This window comes from Athene cunicularia (assembly GCF_003259725.1).
Source record: "Athene cunicularia isolate RWA chromosome 3 unlocalized genomic scaffold, athCun1 chr3_part1, whole genome shotgun sequence".
NCBI lineage: Eukaryota > Metazoa > Chordata > Aves > Strigiformes > Strigidae > Athene > Athene cunicularia.
This window is the reverse complement of record NW_020799097.1, coordinates 89,344,383-89,362,379: the sequence shown is the minus strand read 5'-3', so window position 1 is coordinate 89,362,379 and position 17,997 is coordinate 89,344,383. Positions and strand designations below refer to the sequence as shown.

The 17,997-nt window shown below is 37.9% G+C and overlaps 1 protein-coding gene across 2 annotated transcripts in view; it reads left to right on the top strand.

Annotated features, from left to right (window-relative positions):
• RMDN2 (regulator of microtubule dynamics 2) overlaps nucleotides 1-17,223 on the top strand; it is a 48,672-nt gene extending 31,449 nt beyond the window's left edge. Inside the window, exons 8-11 of one of the 2 annotated variants that reach the window (XM_026845871.1) lie at nucleotides 3,984-4,082; nucleotides 5,812-5,865; nucleotides 5,954-6,034; nucleotides 16,490-17,223. In XM_026845871.1, the coding sequence (XP_026701672.1) occupies nucleotides 3,984-4,082; nucleotides 5,812-5,865; nucleotides 5,954-6,034; nucleotides 16,490-16,543 (288 nt within the window). In that variant the 3' untranslated portion in view covers nucleotides 16,544-17,223. The other variant, XM_026845872.1, reaches the window with a different exon arrangement.
• Nucleotides 17,224-17,997: the final 774 nt, after the last annotated feature.

Below are 17,997 nucleotides of genomic sequence, written 5' to 3'. Positions count from 1 at the left end.
TCCAACATCCTGGAATTTGAAAAAATGTCAGTAGGCAGGGTTTGCATCTCATCAAAAATGAACAGAAGGCAAAACCAAAAAACCCAAACTCTAGCCGTTGGTTTAGTTCATATGTGATTGTTTTCTGAACCTAGGCTAAGGAAGAGAAATGGATGTTAGCAAATCCCTTTTCCCAGTATTTAGGGAAGAGCCACATTTTTTGCCTTGGACTTCAGAGAAACAAGAGGCCTGGTAGGAGCGTGCTGGGTACGAAATTTCCAGTCAGCTACAGTTTAACTCTGTGGGTGGCTTTTTCCATCTCTAGTATTAGTACAGATTTGAGTAAAATAAATGGATGAGAGCTTGCTGATTGACAGATCTATGTGAGAGATTGTTTGAGACAAGCATCTCTTAGCTTTGGGATACTGAAGAGTGGCTTCCTTTCCTTGACAGAGACCAACCTGTCATGGTGACCCACTCCCCTCCAGCCCTAGGGAAGTTCAGCGGTTGGCTGATCGTTCCTCAGGCCCTTGTTCTTCCAAATTTGAGTGAGTGGGACTAGCTCTCCTCATATTGTGGCAGCTGGGGAGTGATGCTCCTCAAGTGACCCAATACATTAAAACCTGATATTCTGTGGAAACACAGTGTTCCTTGCAGTGCTCTTAGGAATTTTCAGGCTGCTTCGGGGACGGACGTCAGGGCTTGGGAGACCTAACAAAACCAAAAGTCACTTAAGGTTTGGAAATCATCTGTAGGGCAAGGGCAATCTTCATTCTTTAATTTTGTTGTCGTTGTAGCTATTACTTGCTGCAGTAGCTGTTTTTCTTATTTTTCTGCTGTCCTGTCTTGTTCTTGAAATATGCATTAAGTGAAATTATGGTTCTGCTGAAGCTGATGAGTTACAGTCTCTTTGTACTTGATTTTGTTTGGACCTCCAGATATGCTTTGCGCTGTTTGGAATAACCTTGACTGTAGATTTGCACTACACTAGAACATGTTACACCAGGGTTTCTGTTGTCTGTGCTTGCTCACATGCAGAGAACGCTTAATAAAGTCAGTTGGTGTAGTAGGAATGATGTTTCCATTTAACTGAACATGCATAAGATTCACTCTAATAAAGTTGTTTCAAATTAAAGACTGTACTTGTGTGTTTAAGGAAAGGGTATAATTTCCTCTTCATCATTATTGCTCCAGGACACAATTTTGTGTCTTACACAAAACAGGTCTTTTCCATTTGTCCTACCTGAGTCATAGAGGGGTGCAGACTGACTCAGGTGGGGCGTGGTTAAGCTGTTGTGATGGGATTTACCTCACCTATCTTTAGCCATCCACAAGGTATAATTGTTTATGCTCCTTTTGTAGTTGAAGGAAAGAAAGAAGAAAAAGAGGAGTGTTTATCCCAGGCTAACGTAGGTGAAGAGGAATTGTTTAATAGAATGCCTGTATTGACCATGCAAGGAATCTGGACAACTCACATAAAAAACTCACTTCATTTGTGGGTAGATAGTTAGCTGCAATGAATGCATCAAGCCAGTGGCACATAAGTCTGCTCAAAACATGACAGAACTCTCAGACTATCTGTGTAATAGTCACAAAGAATAATGCTAAAGCCAGTCCACATCAAAGAAAACTCGCTATTGTGCATACCTACATTTCACTTTTAAACATTGTTTTAGGTTGGTGGCATTTGTAATATAAAAATGGCCAAGTGCATATATGTTTGGGCTTTTTAAAGTTTGAATAGTGCAAAGCAGCACCCAAGCCAGACAAAATAAGGACTAAAACCTCAGTAAATCAGTGCTGATTAAATCTTGTGAGAAAATAAAACAACTGCCAGGAAGAACTTGTGTTTTCAATACGTAATTATAGCTCCACATGGAAAAACTGCAATTTTGTTTCCTCACTGTTGCATAACAGCAGACACGCGTGTGGTAATTGTATTTGAGCCGTGTATGTGTATCTCCAGGGTGCTGTGTGGTCTTGCAGAATTCAGTGTAAGCGTATACATTCCCTTTATTTTTCCCCCTTTTCCTCCTTGATGTGATGGACCTAGAAATACAGAAACCCCATTCCTCTTCCAAAAGAACAGAGAACACTGCAGCGGTAGATTGGCATGAAGAAAACAATACTTCTGCAAAAATCCTTATGCAGAATATGTCTCATAAACGATAGAGTAGGTAGGGAAATTAAGTGTGTAAGGGAATTAGATACATACCTACAGTTTAAAGCTTTAACCATCATACTGCAGTTTGTAACACAGTGTGAAAGCACTGCAGTGCAGAGAGGGGAAACATCTTGTTACTTCAGTTAGAACTCTGGGATTGCTGGAGAGCTTTTTTGTAAAAAATACTTTATTCCCTTAGAAGAGGCTTCAAGAGTGGTCTGTGAGAGAGAATGGGAAAAAAAAGCAGCGCTTTATTTTCTTAATATTGTTTCTCTCTGGAATATAATTTTTAGTGGTTTTTATGTGAAAGACTTACTGACGGCATTTAACAAATAAGACATTGGACCTTGACGAACAACCAGCAAGACTTGATCACGATGCCTTTTGTCTCCAAGCAATGTTGCTCTGATGTAGCTAGAGTCATTGGGGCCCAAATGAGAAAACATGGCCCTCTAGGCATGTTCCTGTTGCTTGCTGGCCTGTATTTGTAGTCTTTGCAACGATATTTTTAGGGCAGTTTGCAACAAGAAGTACATAGAGCTTGATGTCTGTTCAAAAGAGAACGTGGATGGCTGTGGATAGTTACATGTGGATGGATTCTTACATTTTACCATAATTATCTGACATCTACTGAATAGTTGCTGAATTTAGCTGGAGAAGGCGGGGGGAACAGCAACAGCCCTGAAGAGCTTGGGAAGCCAGGGAATAAGGTGGGAATAATATAAAGCTATCCAAAACCATTTTGATTTTTACAGCAGAAGGACAGACTTGAATTCAAGACTCAACTCTGTTATTTGAATTGCAGGTCCCTCTGAAAAAGAGATGTCACTATGTGACTCATATTTCACCTCCAGCTCTCTGATGAGAGAATCTCTTTCTTTGCCTGTGTGTATCCCTTCTCTGTGTTGTCTCTGCATAAATCAGGCCAGAAACTGCTAGGACAACACAGAACTTTGTTTTTGTAGACTCCACTATAACAGGAGTCATCAGTGCGGTGATTCAAATATTGATGTGAAGGAATGAAGTCCCAACTTTACAGATACAGTACAATTCTCCAAAGGGGGGTAACTTCACTTCAGGATTTAAACAACTCCAGTTTTATATTGCATTTCTTAGTGGCTCCATCCTTTATTAGAGATGTGAGGTGTGTTTCACCAGGTTAGGTGATGGAGCCAAATACTTTATGGCAGTAACCAGAGCAGTTTCTGTCAGGTGTCAGTATATGTAAGGCAAGAAATCATGTACATTGTGTGACAATATGACAGTTCCCTGAAGTCCTTTTATAGCAGCCCATCTTCCTGAAATGAGAAGAGGTCTTTGGCAAGTGTTACTTGTCAGATTTTAAGAGGAAGAAATGAATCCTGTTTCTTAACAGATTGTCACCAGCTTCTCTGTAATAAATGAATTTGTTTTACAAGCACCAAAAGCACTCCCATTTTGACTGTAGCAACAGCTTTTTGTAATGTTGAAAAGTAGTCAAGTACATGGACTATGAAGCTAAACTGTCTCATAAAAACGTTAACAGGTTTAAAGCACTATTTCTAGCCTTAGGTTTTTAAAAAAGGGCAAGTTCTTATGAAACCTAAACTGTACTTTAAGCTTTGTACATGGAATAATCTAATATCAATCATGTTGGTGTTTTGTCATGTATTTCTTAATCTGTAAATTTTCCTGTTAAAAGAATCTCAAATCCTATGGACTATGCTTTGAGCTGGCACATCAACAGTATAAAACATTCCTTTATGGGTTCTTTTGCAAAATAGGTTGTATAAGTGGCACAGACTTTACTCCAAAACTGAGAAGCAACCCTAAAGACTTTCCCCCCCCCGCCTTATTATAGGTAGCTCAGTTATCATGGATTGAAAAGAAAGTAGCTGCTGCTCTCTTTGGGACTCCACCAACTTCAACAGTAGAAGAAGCATTGCAGAATTTCCTTAAGGTAAGTCCTAGCCAAGGGTTTTCTTGTGTGTCTGTTTACTAGTTGCTATATGTGACTGTTGTCAAGATGTCTGCACAACAGATTATGTTCAGCTGCTGTAAATCTAGGGCTGTCCTAAATACCACAGCATTCTATACTAAAATAGTTTTTCTTTTCTATTTTAAAATTAGTTTGGGTATGAGTGGGTAGCACGTTTCTTCTTGTTCTTTGGTTTTAGGGAATTCTTCAATGATTTACCTTGGTTAATAGTTATTGGATTTAATCTGAGATGGATTGAGATAAATTATATATGCTATTGAAACAAATTAACCATAGCAATAACCGGTGGTTTGCCTGTTTCTGCAAGAGGGTTAGCATAGGCAAGGAAAACTTTGACATTGTGACAATTCTCTTTTTCTGTACTGAAGCTCTTTTCACTGAATTTCAGTAGAAGCCTTTCTTGTTTGTAGAGATGATACTACCTTTGCAGTGAAGTAGAAGAGAAAGCTCTGTCATATAGAAATAGGCCCATGTTCCTGGGCATTCTACTTGAATGCACGTTTATGAGAAAATATCACATGAATAAAATAAAGCTGTCTTTTATATGAATCATTTCTACTTCTGGAGTTGAAAAATACAAGCTTTTCACTTGACTGAATTCAAAATATAAATTTACATCATTACAATTACTTTCAGACAGTTTCTCAAAGGAATTGGATAAGCATATTTTCTTCACTATCCAAAGTACTTATTTTCTGTGCTCGGTCTATTTAAAGATGGAATGATCTCCTGAATTTTGGACAATATGTTACCATCTTCCCAGTTTAAGAGATTTTTATCTTTAAGGTCAAACTCCAAAGGTGGTAGAAATAATTTGAAATGTTCGCTTTAGCTTCAGGACATTTTGTGGTGGGCTGCAAAGTAACTGTGGTTTTAAGTCATCTTCTGCAACAAAAATTAAATTACTGTCTAAAAGACAACTGTTTGGGTTTCTTTTTCAGTTGTTTTGTAATACACAGTTCTGGTGAAAGCAGCAGTGTTTTGGTCCAAGGATTACAGCTCCTATAAATTTCACTGATGCAATTTTTCTCTCCCAAAAGCTGTTTGTTGATTAAAGATGCTTCTTGGTTAGTAGGTAATTTGTAAGGTTTTTAGTCATCTTTCAAGCTTCTACATCCTTGATATATTTTAAAAGGAAGACAATCTTGAACTTTTTTAATGACCCAAACTTTTCAGAACATAGTGATGGAAAAAGAAAGGTGAACCCAGAGGTAGAAGATATGGGTCTGTGAAAGAAAAATAATGATGTTGATGAAGACAGTTTGTTACCTACTACACAAAGTGTGAATGGTTGGTTTCTTGTTTATTTCTTTGATGGAGAAATATTAATAAACTAGAGAGAGCAGTGTCTTCCAACCCAGTGTGTAAGTGAATGAATCCAATAGACATTCTATAGAATGATCTGATATCTTTACAAAGTACTTAGGGACAGAGGAGAGCAAGCAGTACAGAACACTCTTATGTGGTCAGTATCAGCACCTCATGTGCCTGGTTTAGGGTTTGAATTTTGGGTTTTCTTGTTTTCTTAAGGGTTTTTTGAAGTGCTAAACAGACTGTGGTGTGCACAGTAGGGATGATTCAGTCTGATGTTTGAGGAACTTCAGTGTGTTACTAAAAATGTTATGCAGACCACATAAATCTCATCACACAAGCTTTATGTCTATTTTCTTTCCTGTTTTTTATTATTTAGGCAGAAGAAATGCGTCCAGGATATTCCAAATGCAATTATGTGTATTTGGCAAAGGTAACCAGGTTCTTTTAAAAATAATGATTTGTAGACTCTGGTATTCTTACAGTGGTCTGATTGGAAACAAAATGTTTTTTCTTCTCAGTGCTATAAAGATCTTGGCCAGAAAAACAATGCACTGAAGTACTGTGATTCTGCACTGTCAATTCTCTCAGTTACTAATGAGGTGGGTATTGAGAGTGATAACTTATTCTCTTGTGGCCACTGTCTTTGGCACCCATTATTACATTGTCAGTAATAACATAATGTTTCACTTTTTCCTTTGAATACAGAACCTTCCTTTTTCCCCCACTCTTGGTTGGCTCATTACAGTTGTCTGTACCAACAGCTTTAAAAAAAATCTTTGAGAACTGTCAGGGACTTGTCTGTGTCAGATGCTGTCAGAAATTGAATTGAAGTCTTTGTAATTCAACCCACTTCATTAGACTATCTTAAGCATAAGCATTTGAGTGTTTCACTCAAGTTGTGCTGAAATTTTGCCCCTGACTTACTTTTTCTCAGTTGAAAGCATTCTAGATTTTTGTCCCACAGTCTCTATCTCTGCTCCTGAAAGCCTCTGGTGTGTGATTCTTGTCAAGGCCTCCAGGGCAGTGTTATCTATAGCAGAGGTAGAGGAGTTATTCAAGATTGCCTTTGTCTTCAACCACAGTGCAGTTAAGGAGGCACAGTTCTTCCAGTTACATCTGCTGGAACATAGTTTATTTTAAGAGATTAATAGATTCTTTTTAGGCCCTTTAGAGTATTTTTAGTATGTGGATGCAAAATTTCTACAGATATTTGAGAGATTTTAAGTAATTTAATTTCTTAAATATAAACCAAGTCATGGCAAGAAGGTTCACTCTGATCTCATGTAGAAGCAAGTTCCATAATTACCGACCTATGACTGGAAACATCTTACCATCCTAGAGCATGACAAGTTCAAACCTGGGCTTTGTCAGCCTAAGGGACCCCCTTTGAGCACAGCAGATGTGGTAGGGAGAGAGAGAGGTGATTCCAGAGACGAATTGGCCCTATCCCATTTAATTCTTTGAAGTTAAGGAAAAAGACCACTAAATAGCTCTGTAACTTGATTGACAATAAATGCTGTGTGTGGAGCACTAACATGTTTATGTCAAGTGTTCCTGCTGGGAAGAAAGACCACTGCATGCCTCACCAGCAGCTGCTCCTGGGTGGCCTTTATTTTTGGCCCAAGTTATAATATGTACCAATCATAAATTAAGTAGTCATTGCTTAAGTTCAGTGTTTCTTTAAATATGTATTGATACAGATATGACATTAATAATCTCTTCACTCTGCTTTATTCTTTACTTACTGTTGAAATGTGCCTTCAGTTTGCCTGTTACAGAACATAAGAAAGACTGCTGTAAATTATCTGGGTTTTGGTACCTTACGTCTTTGCATAAAAAGTAGGATCAGTGCTATAAAGGAGAGAGCATACAACTGAAATTGCTTGAACCCAGCCCATTTTGTATATATCTACACTGGCTGTGCTGGTGAATTTTTTGTTTTTCCTGTATTCAACTTACTAAAGACCATCTAATGAACTCTGAAGCTATCTAGTAAAATTACAAACATGTATCACAGAAACTTCTGGTGGGCAGAAGACTGCCTGTGTTTAGTAAACTGGAAGTCATTCAACATATTCATAAAGACTCCTTGAAAAAGTATAGAGATAGCATAGATTGGGATTCATCTTTGATAACAATAGCTGAACAAAATTTTGGTGACCAAAGGTAATTGCTGAGGCTCCCCCTACACTCAGTGGAGAGTGAGAGAGATGCATCCAGGTGCCCCATCCTGCTTCTCTCTGTCCCCTGATGACAGAGAGAGACTAGATGTGAAGATATGTGTAAGATGTCTACCTGAGACACCCAACTCCTAGACTGTCCATCTAATGAGAGGTGGATCCTGCCTTTAAAGTCCAGTGTCATCAGCCTAAATGTGAGCTGGAATTCAGTGCATCCTGGGCCTCCGAGAGGGGCTTAGTCCCTGGTAAAAGGAACACCCATCACATTTCTGAAGTACCAGCAGACCTGAGAAGGAGGGGGAACCCTGAAGTGAAAGCAGGAATTTGGGAACAATCCGAGTTGGGGGTGTGTGTATTCTGGCAAGCAGGATGGTGATGAGAATAAGAATGTTATTGGTTTGTGTAGAGAAGAGTGAGTAGCAAATGGGCCCCAAAAAACTTTTGTCCATCTGAAGAAGACAAGATAATTTGTCATCTTCTGTTTTGACTATTTCTGCAAATATCACATATCTGTCTGCTTTGTCTTGTTTACCTGTGATATGTTTTAAGTTGAGAAAAAGAAGTCCAGGAAAATATGGCATAAAAAAAAAAAAAAAAAAAAAAGAGAGCAGTCAGCACAAGGTAAAACCAAGTGCATGCTGAAAGGAATTACTGAAAAATGAAGATCTGGAACACAAACTCTGCTGATGCTGTTACCTCAAGTCCCATCTGAATTAGAATGTTACGTGTTGTTTTGGTTATTGTGTTAGAGAAAGACTGTTACTGATTTTTGGGGGAGACATGTTGGAACTGAAGTGGTTCAGGGCTTGGAGCTGTACATAGGAATAACATTTAGATAGGTTGTAATTAGATAGGTTAGATAGGTAGATTTAGATAGGTTGTAAGAAGCTGTAATTAGACTAAAGAGATGTTGGGGAGACAGTAATAAACGGATGCTGATAAAGTGCCTGAATTGACAACAGCCATGTAAAAGATGGGGTTCATGGTCTGAAAAAGAAAATGCAGGTCAGCAGTAGTCTGAGGATTTCTTTCAGTTTGCCACAGCACAGGATCTCAGGGTTGTCAGTAGCGTATGTTGTCACAGTCATGCGCAACCTATCATTCCCAAGTGTAATCATAGTTTCTCACGTGTGTTTTCTCTCTTCCTTCAGGCAGGGGAATTTCTTTATTGTTTTGAAATGTTGGCTTCTACCGAGAAACATGTATATGTACAAAGGCATAAAATCAGAGCAGGCTGAGAGACAAAGTTACTGGAAATGTGCCACATTGAGGAAATGTATAGTATTTCATGATACAAATCATTCTGCAGCATAAGTATGAAAAATAATAGCAGACAATGGTTTGCTTTTTATTGCTTCTGAGCATCCACCATTTCCAGTGACTTCAGTGGGAACCAGAGGTGCTCAGCATCAGTAAAATAGCCCATATCTCATTTTAGCCCTCAGATCAAATTCTCAGCTGGTCTAACTCAGGGCACTTTTTTGACACTTTGTCTAGGATTTAGTTCATGTAACATTTCAAGTTAAGTGAGATGATTTTTGTCTTGAATGTTGTATCACATCCAAATATCCCTTCTGTGCATCCGTTCTACCACTTACAGAATATGTTTTTAATTCAACATGTAGAGGGGCTTCCAAACAAAGGGAATTCTTGTTAAATAAAAAAAAAAAAAAAATCAGACGGCTAGTTTCAACCCTATTATGAACCTAAAAAAGGATACCAAAGAAATCATAAGAGACAAATTCTGATTGAATGAATCCTGTAAGTCCTAATATCAGTTTTTAAAAATAGTTTGACACTTTTTTTAACCAATCAGTCTATGCATCTTTTTATTTTAAAAGGAAATACAGGAGATTTGATGCAAATTATGTCTGGAAAAAGAGACCTTTAGCCTCTCTACTCTAAACAAAAACCTCCAATGAATCAAATGGTCCTTCCTTGGCCATAAATACTGTCATAGTGTAGAGCAGTACTTCACTGCTGGAGGTGCATGGGACATTAAATTGTCCTGCTTTTCTCTGGTTGTTGTCCAGGTGGATAACCTCAGGGTCCTGGGAAACATTCACCCCTTCAGTAAAAGAGATCCTAATGTTCAGGGCTGCTGTGAGTTATTGTAAAGTGCGTAACAGCTGCTCTGTTTATCTAGTAGATGTTGCATTACCCTTACTGAGGCTCATTACTTTGTAGTGTGCTCAAAGCCTTGGTGAGTGTGACTACATGAAGGGCTGTTGGAACCAGATGTGGACTACTGTGATGGAAAAAAATTACTTTTCTAAATTTCAGGAGAAAAATTAAATTTAAATTTGAAAATATGAGCATTTGTCTTGTGTTTAGAAAGACAAAATGGGGGGATTGTGCTTGATTAAATACATAGCGCTTTACATGTAAGGGGAATAAGACACTAATTTCTTGTTTATAAACAAAGATTGTTGAGTGTTTTCAAGGCTGAAACTTGTAGAAAATTAAAGTCTCAGTGCAGGATTATAAAGTGTAATAGTAAAGAAATTATTTTTTCCTGTATCTGGAGATAAGCATGGGTGTGAGAGTGAGCTCTGTGTTTGTAGGACCAGTAAGATCACCACAAAGGGATTAACAGCCTAGCAGAGAAAGAGACTAAAATTTCACAGGTCTCGTTTCTGTGACGTTTTTTGAAAATTAATCTAAAAAGCAGCAAGTTACATTACAAAAAATATAGTCTTGGAAGAGCTGAAGACAACAAAGCAGGAAGAGTGCAAAGCAAATCTATTTGCACTGAGAGTTGCCAGAAGTCTTACTTAAAATGCAGATAAAAACTTCCCTGAAGCTGAGAATGTATGTTATAAAAGTTATTGGTAAGTTAAAAAAAAATAAATCTTCATTTCAGAACACTCCCTCCTTCCCAGCAATTACAAATGCAAGCAATTTGGAGTTGAAATTAACAAGTGAGAGAGATTTAGATATTACAGAAATTTATCATTATGACATTCACTTCTTACAGGTGTAGAATAGCAGGAAGCAGAGACTTATTAAAGGCTCTGCCTTTGGCCTCAGTGACATTTGAAACTAGAAAAGCCCATGTGGAGAAGGAGGTAAATGTAATAATGGACAGGAACAATGGCTGAATGTTTACACAAGAATGCAGCTGCTGAGGAGAAATCATGCCCGTAAGATTTTCTTACATTTTTTCACATCACCATAATTGATCTTTCTGGACATTAATTTACATTTTTAATATTGACTGTAAGGAAGAGCATGGGAGTCACAGAGGGATGGAAGAGAAGGCAGAGTATAAACTTCAGCACCCATCAGTTGTTCCTGTTAGAACAGACCATTTGTATATCTTGAATTTTCCACAATAGATTTTCCAAGAAATGCCTACTCCAGCCACCACAGATTGGTCATATGTAGCAGAATTTGCTGTCATATTTCCAACAGATGTCATTTGAAGCTGCTGTGGTAATCTGTCCTTTTAAGTAAGATTTTGAGGAGAAAAAAATTAATTTGCAAATTTAAGCAAAAGGTACAAATTATGACTTGTTTATGAAAAAGCTACCTATTGAAACTATGTGAATAGTTTGGGTTAACCTTATAAAAAATGTTTCTGTTTTCTCAGCAAACAGAACATTTTCTTTTCTCAACACCATCAGCTCAATACAAAATGTCATTGTTTTCAGAGGATATTCATTCCTTTAGATTTTATACACATTTGTTCTCCAAATGCCAAGCAAAAGTCCATGGTGTTTCAATTACAAAATAATGGAAGTATTCAGATTTGTGTTCAGTTTGAATTCTAGGCTATTGTTTTCCTGCTAATACTGTTTGTGGCATTGACCAAGAATTTCCTAATAGCTACCACCAACCCAAAATTAAAGTATTTTTTGAATATACTTTAAAAACCCCTTAATTAGTGATTCTCTTTACCCTGAGTATGAGTGCTTCCAGCTCAGGGAATGGGCCTTTTAAAAACTCATTATAAAGAGATCAGATTTCAAACTGTAAAATGCTGGGAAAAATGAGACATTTGTAAAAGGGCTTCTAAAAGAATTTGAGACCTCCTATATTTTGCATTAGTTTGCACTTCAGTGAATACAGTCTATTTTTTTTTCTATCTTAGTGATCAGACTGATTTGCCGTCTGCATGTTTTTGAAGTTTGTGCCAAACAGTTTGTTTGCATTGTGTGCTTATTCTTTCTCCCCCTCCAAAAGTGATTCCAAAAAATGATGAAGCTATTTTTTATAATGTAGTAGTTTCATACATAAGGTAAAGTCTAGCATGATAAATACCAAGCTTATATTTATGATTTAATTGACTAGTTTATCACAAAGTATTCATTTCAACATCCTGTCAAAGGTAACACAGTTTTAGCATAGTTCTTAGTGTAGCAAGACGGATCAACAGCCGATTCCTCAAAGCATGGAGTGTGTCCCTGCTGGCATGCTCACGGTGCAGGGGCAGAGTGGGAGAAGTATTCACAGGGGTGGCATATTCACAGCCTGCAGGATGAAGAGGTTCGCAACTGGTTTCATATTTTTATAGAGTGGCCAGGGGAAGTCAAGCTTCCAGGAGTCTGAAATACATTGTCTCAGAGTCGATATACAGGGTGAAAGAAAGCTCAACAGGGATCTTTCTGAAGAAACTGTAACTGGGTGTGATTATGTTCAAGGCGTTTCAGCAATGACTGCACAGAAAGAAGGGCTGTAGTTGCCATCGTAGTGGGGGCAGCAGCTGCACAGAAAGAGAGGAATGCCTTGAACACCAAAAGCTCTACGTTGTGTACAATAGTAAAAGGTGAAACTTAGTCTTTTAAGTTGGAAAAGAACTTGTGGATGAAAATTTTACTTGACTATTAATGATTCTAAATTGCATTCTGCCATTTTGTAATTTTTCAACAACAGTCCTTGAACTAGCTGAACTGTTTATTCACAGTCTTCTGTGTGTGAAAGGGTGTTTTTCCCTCTACTTGAAGTATAATCAGAAAAGGTGAAATTATTGTCAGCTGCATATTTTAAAGCTGTACTTGCCTTGATCCAAAAAGCCTCGAGAATCGTGGTTCATCCCCAGAGGAAGGTATTAAAAATATGAAAGAACTTAAAATGCCATATCTTGTGACATACAGCAGTCATATAGAAGGTTGAAAGTGGATGATTGCATTGGTTTATTGAAATATCTAAGGGAGAAAACAGCATTATGCAATTGTATGCAAATTGACACCCACTACAGTCATACCATCTGTGAGAGTCTATCATGAAACTGGGAAGGGATAGTATATAGCTTTATATGACTTGTATTGTCCACAAGAGCTATTACTTTTTAATTAACACTCCTTTGTGCATGTTTGGGAGTCTCTTCTGTTACAATCCAGGATTTCTCCTGGAGCTGTGAAGGAATGATACAGCTGGACCCAAAAGCAGGAGTGGCTCTAAGCACCTCATTGCTGTTGCTGTGTATCAGAGCACAGCTTTGGACCACCCTTGCAGCCCAGCTCATTTAACATACCATGCAGCCCCGTTGACTTCAATGAAACTCCACGGGATGCATGTCAGCTTGGGATTTGGCAGTGGTTGCACACAATTATGTTATAGTTGGCTGGTGTAACCGTTTTGGTTGTGGTCATGGGGGTGTATCATTCTCTGTTGACAGTTGGGACTTTGTCAACAAGTGCACACATGTGCAGTGCCTGAGTTGAGTGTGTTTAGTGCATAAGGAAATAATTAGCAGAGAAGGAAGGAAAAATCATTATCTTTCCATCTCTGCTTTAATTGACATTTAATTTTTACATGCACATTTATATGTGAATGTCTGTGTGTATATATATTTATCAGTAAAATTTTTCAACAGAAATTAACTGTCAAAATGTAGATTACCTCTACTTAAGCCAACATACTGTTTTTCCCACTGATTTTCTCTTCCATCTTGCTCTTGTTTTCAAGTCCCTCTCTTCCCTTGTTCAGTCCCTGGCCTCCCAGGTCTTTTCTTCCTGTGCATATCCCCTATGGAGGATGAAACATAAAAGAAAAGTAACTGAATAGGAAGAGGGAAAACACGGTCACTGACCCCGTAATTTGAATCCCTTTTGTGTAGCAGTTTGCGGAACATTTTGAACTCATATTCAACTCTGAAAATGATATGAGAAGTGTTTAATAAATGTAAGCCTTGACAGTAGAAAGTCAAGGTTGAAAATGGCTGTGTATTCAGTCAGCACTGAACTAAGCCTCAGGGTGAACAAATGAGACTGACACAAATATATTGCATTCCTCCTATGACTTGCACCTCTTCCTCTCCCTGCTGCCTTCTAAAGGGAGATCAAAATCAGCCTGTCTTAAAAAACAAAACATACCGAAAAAGCCAACCTTATTGTTCATTTTTAGAAAGCCACAGAAATCAATGAGGAAGAGAGCTGGCTAAATACAGGATTTATGGCTTTGTCTTCCATTAACAGTCAAGCCTTGATCATTAATGAAGTTTTCATCCTTAAAACTGGAGACTGGTACACTGAACAGTGTTGTGGCTTCTCTCTCCTTCTAGCGTGACACACCTCTTGGTCTGGAAGGACTCTATCCAAAGTGATGTAATAGTTCCCTTTGCTGACCATTTTCAGCTTTGTTTTTAATGCCATTACTGATTTTTTTTTTTTTTTGGTGCTTTTGCCATCTGAGTTCTTACTATTGACTGGAAGCTGCTGGATCAATTAACGCAGTCCATTAAGTAGTCTGCAGCAATAATAATTCCTGCTTTTACTGATGTAGTCTTGTACAGAACTGGCAACCCGGAGGTAGGACACTGTGCATTTGCAGTTTCTTCTCCAGCTAGTTCTTAGAACAATCATGGGTTTGTTTTATTCTCTTTTCTAAGCCCAAAGAAAGATTCAGAGAAGATTGCCCAATATTTCGGGGACCTTTGCAACTCATGAAAACTCATTGCCCAATATAATCCTTTGATTCTAAGGAGAAAGACAGTTATACAAAGTTGTTGGGAGATATATTTTTAAAATGCTGTATCCTGCAAAGTGAATAAAGACTCCCATCAACCCATGGAATGCTGAACACCATTCAGATGTGAAAAAACCTGCATCTTCATAATTTTTGGCTTAGAAAAGTTTGAAAAGAATAGGACTAGATACAGCAAAACCTCTTCCATTTTCTTAATAGCATGGGACAATACCTGGGTTTTTACTTTTTTGTTTAATGGAGTTTAGAATCATTTTCACAAGTTGACCACAGGCAGTACAGAAAAAAAGCGTATTTCCCCTGAATTAATCAATATATTGATACAAATTCTGAGTTTTCCAGTTTTTATTGAAAGCCACAGGCTGGTACTCCAGGCAGCCTGCAGTGACGTGGAATTTAAGGAGTGCTGAATTCAGTGTGACATTTCCTTCTGTTAGAGTATTTTGGCAAGAGCTTACTGGCTGTGCAGTGTGTGCCTTTTAAGGCCTCTGATAAATGATTAGGCAGATAGTTTAGCCTATTGTTGCCAATGGGAGCAAAGCAGCGACTCCAAGAGAAGTGTCCAGCTAATGTATTAATGCCTTAATCCAGACCAATAATATAATGTGGTTTGACATATCTGGCATATGGTTTCTATCATCTCAATATTCTTCTCTATTCCTCCATGACATTATAGACAACTAACCAAAATAAAGAGAAGCAGGAATTTCTTCACCCGTAAAATATATTTTAAAATGTCCTGTATTTTGTTCCAGCTCTTTGGTTGATTGGATAATGAAGTGATCCAGAAATTCAGTGATTACTTCACTGTCTGTCTACATTATTTTCTTTCAGAGTTGCCTGTGGTGTTATCTGGGAAAGAAATACTGCTCTCTGTCATTAGGAATTCTTGCACAAAATTTGTGATGTGCTGGTGCTTTTCACTTGCAGTGCTCAGTACACATGGGTGCGTTGTATTGGGTGTTTAACCAGCTTGCAGGTACAAGGTGCTGACTTCTTAGAAAGTGTGGTTTTAAACCAAGGTGCATTTTGCAAGCTAGAAGTTTTGCAGTGACAAGTAAAGCAAGTGAATTATATCCAGGAGACATTTCGAAATAAGTAGAATAATGGAGTTTTTGTACTGTGGTTACATGTTCATATGCGTGTACCCCTTTCCAAACAGATGATACATGGAATAGCCAAAACATATGTCGCTGGTTACCTGTGAAAGAGTCTGTGGGCTGGGTTTGGTTTAAAGCCCCGTGCAAACTGTGCTTACACGTTGGCCTAAAAGGAGCCTTTCCCTTCTGTCATAGGAGATGTAATATAGTGTTGGCTCTGAGCATAGCAGAATTACTTTCCTCTTGCTCCCCCATTGGCTCCACTCTGCTCTGAGCCCAGTAGCGTAGGCAGAGCCCACCAACACCAGTATGGAAGATACTGAGGGTGTAACCAGTCCATAGTGGTTATTGCAGGTAGGTATGGCTGTATGCACTGAAACCACAATCTAACCTGTGTCATTAATTAAATTTCCCAATGCTTTCATGTTAATTGCATAAAAAATCATTAGCAAACATCATGGAAATCTCTTTAGAAAAACTGCACATGGTCAGGTTGCAAGATTATGTAAAGTATAAGGCAAGGCAGTACTTTGTGCAAAGTACACCAATAAAAGTTATGGCCTAAGCTGAAAGGCTTACTGGTCTGCTGAGAAGGCTATTTGTGGCTAACATTTTAAGTGCTTTAACAGAGCTGTAAAGGGAGGGCTGCCATCTGGCTCTTGTTTTCACTTCAAACTTTATTTTTATGTTCACTGATAAATTAGCTTACTATGCAGTCTACATTCTGTGACTGTTGCAGTTGTGTGTTATGTCTGTTGTTAGTAAAGAAATGTGGATAGGCACGTATTAGTCAAATGAAGGGATTTAATCCTATCTAACTTGATGCATGATCGTCTGTTTCTTTCAGGATAAAGAGGCCCAGAAAGATCTAGAGGCTTTACTTCTCACGCTGAAGCTGTGATACTACGCACTTTTTAACTCTTCATACTGTGATAAAATCGCAAAGCTAAAGTGAGAATCTCCAGTGACTGGGAACTGCGGGTGGATTCCAGCTAAGTCAATGGGAAAACTGTCGTTGATTTTGGTTGGCTTGGATCATGGCCTTTAAGCATCTGGCGATTATGATATGAAAATGATGCATTCATTTTTGATTATTTATAATCTTGTAATGAAGTTTAATTTTAGATTGCTGACACTGTGAGTCTGATTCTCTGAACTCTGAAGTCCACTGCTGGCAATGGACATACTGGGGGTTAGAATGCAAAATGCATAAATCTCACTCTTTGAAAGACTAATCAACTAGTATGTCATGCCAGCGTAGAACTGTGTGTAGCAAAAACAAACAAAAAAAAGTTTCTATAGTAAATTATATTTGTATCAACTAATTTACACAGATGTGTACAGAATAAAATCATGAACGTTTATGTTTACACATTTCTCTATTCTTATAAAGTTAGAATCTTGTTGAAGTTAAAGAAAAAGCTGTTGCCTCCAGAAAGCAATTTTAATTTAAACCTACTGTTGGTTTTACATGGACATGTGAAAACTTTGTAAGTTAAATATTAAAATTATATTTTATTTGTAACATCAAGTACAACAATAAAAATCAGATTAATTAATTAAGTGGTTTTGATTAATCTATTACAGGTGTGATGTTTAATGGATTTGTTACAGAGCCTCCATTAAGTTTGTGAATCCTGGTTCTTTCTCTTTGAACAGTTGTGTAGCATGGTGGCATCAGTGTGTCCTAGTCCAGCATGTGACAGTCACTAACATTTTATATCATCTATAGAACATAACCTGTACATAAAAGTAGACTAATTAAAGATCTACTGCTTCTGTCTGAGTGTGTAGGACAGCAATGTTTTCAATAAAATAGGACAGGTAGGGAAAGAATTTTGTTCACCAACAGACTGATCCAGAATTCACCAAAGTCTGTAGAAGAATAATGGCCAGGTTTTGTTGGCTTTTAATTCTGGATCTTAATCTAGACACAGGGACATCTGGAAGAAGTAAGCATTTCTGTTAAAGGAAATACAATTGGGTAAGGACAGCTACACGTTCCCTTGACCTATTTAATGCATAAGGTAAGGTGGACCAGTTTATGGCTAAGACAAGGAGGACTCTTATGGCACCAATATATTGAAATAATGATTGAGGCTTTAATTTTGGACAGATGGGGAACTGTGAAATTAGCAAGTAGGAATTACAGTCTCTGCAACAAAGATCTAAAAATTGGGCAGATGAGAAAGGGTAAGTATACTTATGACTTGAGGCATCTCTTAGTGAGAGTGAGCTTTGACTACTAACCACGGAAGGCAGTAGATGCAGGTGGACTGGAAGAGAGAAATGTGTAGAGTTACATTTGAATTTAGCCTAACTCCATGACTCCTCATACAGTAGAGAGATTTATTT